At 48.5% G+C, this 7102-nt stretch overlaps 1 protein-coding gene across 1 annotated transcript in view; it reads left to right on the top strand.

The window, feature by feature from the left end:
* Positions 1–2281: 2281 nt before the first annotated feature.
* The window catches only part of LOC125538461, a 15332-nt gene continuing 10511 nt past the window's right edge, over positions 2282–7102 (top strand). The window contains exon 1 of the mRNA XM_048701744.1: positions 2282–7094. Within this exon, the coding sequence (XP_048557701.1) occupies positions 2496–7094 (4599 nt within the window). The 5' untranslated portion in view covers positions 2282–2495. The remainder of the gene's footprint in view (positions 7095–7102) is intronic.

Below are 7102 nucleotides of genomic sequence, written 5' to 3'. Positions count from 1 at the left end.
GGACCTGTGTGCCCACGGGTCTGGTTTGCCCCTGCTATTGCGTCCGGTCGGTTACCGTCGTTGATGGTGAAGGTTGAGCCCTCCCGCGTACCGACGGTGCCGCTGCCCTAGTCCCGGCTCCTCCTCATCGTTGTGCAGGCCCTACTTCGTGGTGCCGTGGTGAGACGGCGTGGAAGCTTCATGTCCGTGTTGGCGCAGGGTGGTGGTCGGTTTGGTGGTGCGCTTCAGAGCGCCTGAGGAGTGGGTTGGGATCAGGAGAAATCCCCGTCGGCTTGGCCGATGCCGGCGTGGCGGCGCTTGCGGGTGTCATCAGTCCTTCCTGGAGGGCGTCGGGGCGACCCTTCCTATCCCCTCGCCGCGTACCGAGGGAAATCCTTCGCAGCAGCGTCGTCGTCGTCGCATCTCTTTTTGGAGGTGTTGCTTGGTGCCGGCATTCCGGAGTCGTGGAGCTTGGCGAGAGGTCTCCGGTGGGCGCAGCGGTCGTGAGGCTTCTTCGTTTTTCGTTGATCTGCCGTTCTTGGCATTTGTTTCTTTTTTGTTTTCTCTTCCGTTTCTTTTGGGCATGGCTGTGCTGCTTCCGCCCAGCACCTATCGTTGTTTGTATCGTGGTGGTTGCTTTGTAATACAAAGCGGGGGGAAACTTTGAGTTGTCAGACAAGTTTATCACACGAAAGGTGTAGCATATATATAGCAGGGACCATATATAGCAAAATTGTAACAGGGAGCGACGAATCAATTAACGATGTATCCATCCGGAATACCGCCACAAGATGACACGAGAAATTTTCATGATGGATGTGCAGCCTGCTGAAAAGTAAAGAGGGGACAGAAAAGAAAAAGTAGTTGGGTAGAGGCTTGATGCTCTACCTGCTGATAACTTGCCAATAGACGCCCTGACTGTGCTTGCTTGCAGAACGATGTGTTCTTATTTTAACTTCATTGGCATAATTTTATTGTGTCCAGATCTATTCAGGTCTTTCATTACGGCAATTATCTGCGTATGTATATATGAATCCAGTGAGAACGCATATCAGAAACAGTAGACCCTTCCCGTTGCCTGCTTTATCAACAGAACATTCATTAGACACAGGGCAAGAAAAATACCCTAGGCCAGCTCCCGGTTAGAGCAAATCTATGAAGTATCTCACCTGTTGCTTCTCTTCCTTAATTAAAATACCCTAGCTAGGTGCTAGTACGCTGGCTGTGTTTAGAAACATACATTAGAATTTAGAACATCGAAAATGATGATGAGAGAAAAAAAACTTGATGGTAGTCAAATCGGTTCTTCTACTGAAGAGAAAGGATGGGAAGGATCATGCTATTAAACTGGATGACATTTGCTACAAAAAAAATTAAAATTCAACGGTCATATCTGCATATAATCATTCAACCTTTTGCCTCTGTGGTGTTTATGGACAAATAGAAATGCAGCCCTCATACCTTTGTTTTACGAGACTATTAATGAACCGTTGTCAGACTATTGTTCCTATAGTAACACTATATCATGTGATGTGTGACTGCAATTTGGGTATGTTTATCCATTACAAGAACTATTCTTTGAGCATACTCATTAACGTTACAACTGTAATTGCCCCAAAGTGTGCATGCTTAATAGTGCAGCCTCTTTGGTGTTCCCGGAGCAAAATAGAAGCAATGGATAAAGAAACAGATGCTATCCTTCCAAAGGTACCAAGGATGGAATGAAACCAAAGTCACTTGTCAGCCAAGTTTTCGAGTTGCCGTCGACAGGTCTATCACCCAAATGTGACCACATACACAGCAAAACATGAAATGAGAAATCGTGATGAAGGATCCGCATGCAGCCTGCTGAAAAAGCAGAGAAAGGGGACGGACAGAAAAGAAAAGGAAGAAGCTGGGTAAGGGGTAGATGCCATCTCCTTGCAAAGAACCAAGGTTCGAATGAAACCAAAATCTCACTTGTCAGCCAAGTAATCGAGTTGTCGAGAGATTTATCACACGGAAGGACCATAGCGGAATCGTAGCGTAGGTAGGAGAGGATGATGAACCAATGAACGACGTATCCTTCCACAAGATCAAAGATGGAACGAGAAATCGTGATGAAGGATCTGCGTGTAGCCTGCTGAAAAAGCAGAGAAAGCAGAAAAGTGAAGGAAGAAGCTGGGCAATGGGTTGATGCTCTGCCTGAAGGTAGCGGGCACGCTAGGAAAATCGCGCATTCCCCAGGCCCCCTACCCTGCTACGTACGGCCTCTGCAGGCTGCAGCTGAAAGAAGAAAGTAAAGAACGTAGAGAAAAGGAAAAGAAGAGTAGAAGAACATATCCTTTTGCTAGCTGCCCACGGCACACACACAAAGACAGAGATAGACGTATGCATTGCATTGCATGCAAGGCCACACCACCCAGAGGCATGCATGCTAGGTGCTAGCCTAGCCTGATTCTGCTAAACCGATCAATCAAACTCCTGAGACACCATCACACACACCAGGCGGCTGGCGGTGGTGGAGGGATTTATCCATGGCCGAGCTCGCGAGCGCCCTGAGCACGCTGCTGGGCGTAATCAGCCACGAGGCGCAGAGGCTCGGACGCGTCCGGCGTGACGTGCAGTTCATCAAGGAGGAGATCGAGAGCATGAGCAGCTTCCTGGAGGACCTGTCTAGGGAAAGCTGCGAGCACAACAAGCAGGTCCAAACCTGGATGAGGCAGGTCCGGATCCTGGCCGACGACTGCAAGAGCCGCATCGACCTCTACCTCTACCGCGGCGACCCGAGATTCCACCTACCCAGGGGAGGCCCCCGCCGCTACCTCTTGTGGGCTCCCTGGCAGCTGCGCAAGCTGCTCGCGCAGCACCACGCGGCAGACCAGCTAAGTGAGCTCAAGGACCGGGCCCATGACATCAGCAACCGCCGATTGAGGTACGGCGTTGAGATCAAAACGGTGGAGTCATCATCATCTTCCAAGATGGCGGAGTCATCATCATCTTCGAGCGCTAGGCTCACTGAGCCATTGTGGTTACATGGGGATGGTACACTAAAGGTGGCTTTGCCCATGACTAGTATGAAGTTGGACAAGGAAGACTACTTTAGGAGGAGGCTAGACCACTGGATTGGAATGGTGGTGCAGGAGTGGGCGGAACTGGCGACGGCCGGATCAAAACCGTTACTACCATCCATTCTCTTTGTGGTACAAGAGACCAAGGATGCCGATGCTCTTGGGAGTGAAGCACTGAACGCGGCAAAAGCTTATTTCAAGAGGGCAGAGGATGCGCAAGATAAGGGCATGCCATCGGAGACTTGTGTTCTTCCGCATGAAGATAAAGCTTTGCCACAAGAGATCGAGGCCGTCAGCGCTCTTGCGCATGAAGATAAGTCAGCTGTGCCACCAAAGGGCAAGGACGTCAACGCTCTTTCCTCAAAGATAAGGGAGTGCCACCAGAGACCAAGGAGGTCGTCACTCTTGTGCATGAAGATAAGGTGCTTATGCCTCCGAAGAAGAAGGATGTCGGTGCCACCGGAGACCAAGGATGACAAGACCCTTGCACATGAAGATAAGGTGGATGTGCCATCGGAAACCAAGGGCGACGGTGGCGCTCTGGTGTATGAAGATAAGGCGGACGTGCAATCGGAGACCAAGGGCGATGGCGGCCCTCTTGTGCATGAAGATAAGGCAAATGTGCCAGCGGAGACCAAGGGGGGCGGTGGCACTCTTGCGCATGAAGATAACGCGGATGTGCCATTGGAGACCAAGGGCGGCGGCAGCCCGCTTGCGCATGAAGATAAGGCAGATGTGCCATCGGAGACCAAGGGCGGTGGCGGCCCGCTTGCGCATGAAGATAACGCGGATGTACCATTAGAGACCAAGGGCAGCCATGGCCCGTTTGGGCATGAAGATAAGGCGGATATACCAGCGGAGACCAAGGGCGATGTTGGCGCTCTTGCGCATGAAGATAAGGTGGATGCGCGAGTGGAAACAAAGGGTGACGGTGGCGCTCTTGCGCATGAAGATAAGGCTGATGTGCCAACAGAGACCAAGGGCGGCCCTCTTGCACATGATGATAAGGCGGATGTGCCATCTGAGAGCAAGGGCGACGGTGGTGAAAATAAGGTGAATGTGCCAGCGGAGACCAAGGGATACGGTGCCGTTCTTGCGCATGAATATAAGGCGGATATGACAGCAGAGACCATGGGTGATGGTGGTTCTCTTGAGCATGAAGATAAGGCGGATGTGCCATCGAAGACCAAGGGCAGCGGCATGCATGAAGATAAGGTGGATGTGCAATCGGAGACCAAGGGAGACGGCAACACTCTTGCACATGAAGAGAAGGCAGATGTGTCACCAGAGACCAAGGACGCAGGAAATGTCGTCTTGGTCGACGTCCCTATGGTGCACTACACGTTTGTAAGGCTACGACCCCACATGATTCTCTACTACATCCTGGCTGAGATCAAGCGGCAGCAAGCCATGGATGATCGTCCTGTTCACTTAAAATTGGATACTTATTTTCAAAGAAAGGAGACGATGGGTGAAATTAAGAAAAAGATAGAAACAATGAGTGTTGACAACAAAATTGAAGCCATCAAAGAAGAAATTCTCAAACTTCAAGTTTCAAGGTCGGAGTTGTCAGAGCTGCAAAAATTACACATTGGCGGAAAAACTTTGGCAGACAATATCAGCGGTAAAACACTGGGCCAACTCTTGTGGGTGCTCATCTACCAATCAACTAGTCCTGCTGCATCTGAACAAGGCAAAAAGATCAAATCCATGGTAGCACAATCGTACGATGTCATCATCAAGCAAACAGCCAAGGAACTTCAATTGAAAATAGAACTTGAAGAAAAATTAGAATATGAAGACATCCTGTGGAAGGTGTTCCCAAATTCGATCACGACGACTGCCAATAGTACTCCTAGAACAATGGTGGATGATATCATCAAAGATATGGTAAAAAAAGAGGTTAAGGAGATGCTGCCAGAGCTGCAGGAATTAGGCATGCCTGACAGTAACCGAGAAGCAGGCAGTGAAGGAGCTCAAAAGACCCCAGAAATTGATTTTGTAGGGAGCACAGAGAACATGATGGAAGAAATCAAAATGAAGATCACGGAGCAGATCAAGGTCAAAATGGTCGTGCAAAAGATCCAAGAATGTTTGAGAGGTAATCAAAAGATCCTGCTCATCCTCAAAGTTTATGACAAGTATGTACCCCAATGGGAGGAGACCAGAAACAGTTTGAGCCTGTTGGGGCTGGAGTGCCCCATCGCCGGTGCTGTGATTGTGGCCAAGATCACTCGAGAGGACAACATGCAATATTTTGGCTGTCCAGGGTCGGAGCTCATAGAATATTCTCCTGTTGGCCTCTACTTTGATACCGTGCTACAGGTTACAAGCCAGTATATGAATGATCAAAATAGCCACCAGGTTCTTCGCGACATCTTGTGGGAGTGCAAGCAAGATGAATTCTGCATGAAGATCTTTGCTCATGCATTCTACGCCAAACCCAACAGGAGCACTGAAGAGTTGAGAAAATTGCACTACACCATTCGTTCCAGTCCCACACACACATTGCCGAGTATCATGTTGAAGTTCTCCTACAGGGAGCTACCTAAAGAGTACATGTCTTGTTTGTTGTACCTCGCTATCTTCCCTCAAGGACAAACCATCAGGCGGTCAACCTTGATAGGACGATGGGTTGCAGAAAGGCTGATAACCACCAAAGACTGGCGCTGGTCCTCTTCAGTGTATGAAGCTGAGAAATGTTTTGATACGCTTGTTGACCGGTACCTTGTTTGTCCTGTTGGCATTGGTGCTACTGGAAAGGTCAAGAGCTGCACAGTGCATAAGCTAGTTTATGGATTCATTACCAAGATCGCCATGCAGCAGCACATTCTGGAGACACGGTTGTCACATCACTTGGCTTGTCACTTCTCCGTATTCAGCGATGTCCGCCTCCGCAGCTCAGAAACAATCGAGGATTTCTTTAAAAAGTCATCTCAGTTCTACAAGCTCAAGGTGGTAGATCTAGAAGGCTGTCATTGCTTCCAACAGAAGAACAAGTTCTACCTGAGGGACATATGCAAGAACATACTGATGCTCAAGTATCTCAGCTTAAGGAGAACGGATGTTACCAGGCTGCCCAGTGAAATCAACAATCTTCAAGAGTTGGAGGTATTGGATATCCGCGAGACCAAGATTCCTGCATCAGCAACAAGAAATATCCTGCTCCGAATGCTGAAGCTTCTGTTGGTTGGTCATGTTGATTCAAGTCCAAGAAGTCCTGACTTCCCCAGTGTCCAGATGCATGAGAAGATTCAAAAAATGGAACATGTGGAGGTACCATGCAATGTCAAGCTTCAGAATGGTCTGCAGCGTCTGTTGTCTAGTCATGTTGATTCAAGTCATGCCGACTACTCCAGTGTGCAGATCCCTGTGAAGATTGAAAAAATGAAGGGTGTGGAAGTATTGTCCAATGTGAAGCCGAAGAATCATAGAGACTTGGTAAACATTGGAACTCTAAATAACCTGAAGAAGCTCGGTGTGGCTATCAACAAGGAGAGTTACCTCAAGCCATTGCTTAATGCAATCAGTGACCTCCTAAACCACTCCCTCCGTTTTCTGTCAATTACTCTTGACATAAGCATACACAAGGACCCTGCAGCAGAGCTGAGTCTAGAAAACAAACCCAAGTATCTTGAGAGCCTAACTATCAATGGAAGCAAAAAGTGCCCCGAGGATATCAAAAGCACTAGCACACAAATGGGGAAGCTACTTAAATCATTGACCGAATATGGAAATCAACTCGCCATTGTAAATATAAGTTGCACTTTTCTAAGCCAGGAAAATCTCAAGGTCCTTGGAAAGCTTGAGAACTTACGCTGTGTCAAGCTTCGACACAGTGCGTACAATGAGAGCAAGCTCACTTTCAATAAGGGAGAATTCGAAAATCTCAACAAATTTCTTGTCGAGGGAAACAACATGGCTGAAATCACATTTGATAATGGAGCAGCTAGTAACCTCGAGAAGATCGTTTTGTCCTCCACCGACATAGTCTCTATCAGTGGAGTCAACTGCCTTCAAAAACTGGAGGAGCTTGAGTTGAAGGGCATCAATGACAAGGACATGGTGAATTC

Source organism: Triticum urartu, chromosome 2 (assembly GCF_003073215.2).
Source record: "Triticum urartu cultivar G1812 chromosome 2, Tu2.1, whole genome shotgun sequence".
In the NCBI taxonomy this organism is placed as follows: Eukaryota; Viridiplantae; Streptophyta; class Magnoliopsida; order Poales; family Poaceae; genus Triticum; species Triticum urartu.
This window is presented reverse-complemented; position numbering and strand designations above follow the sequence as displayed.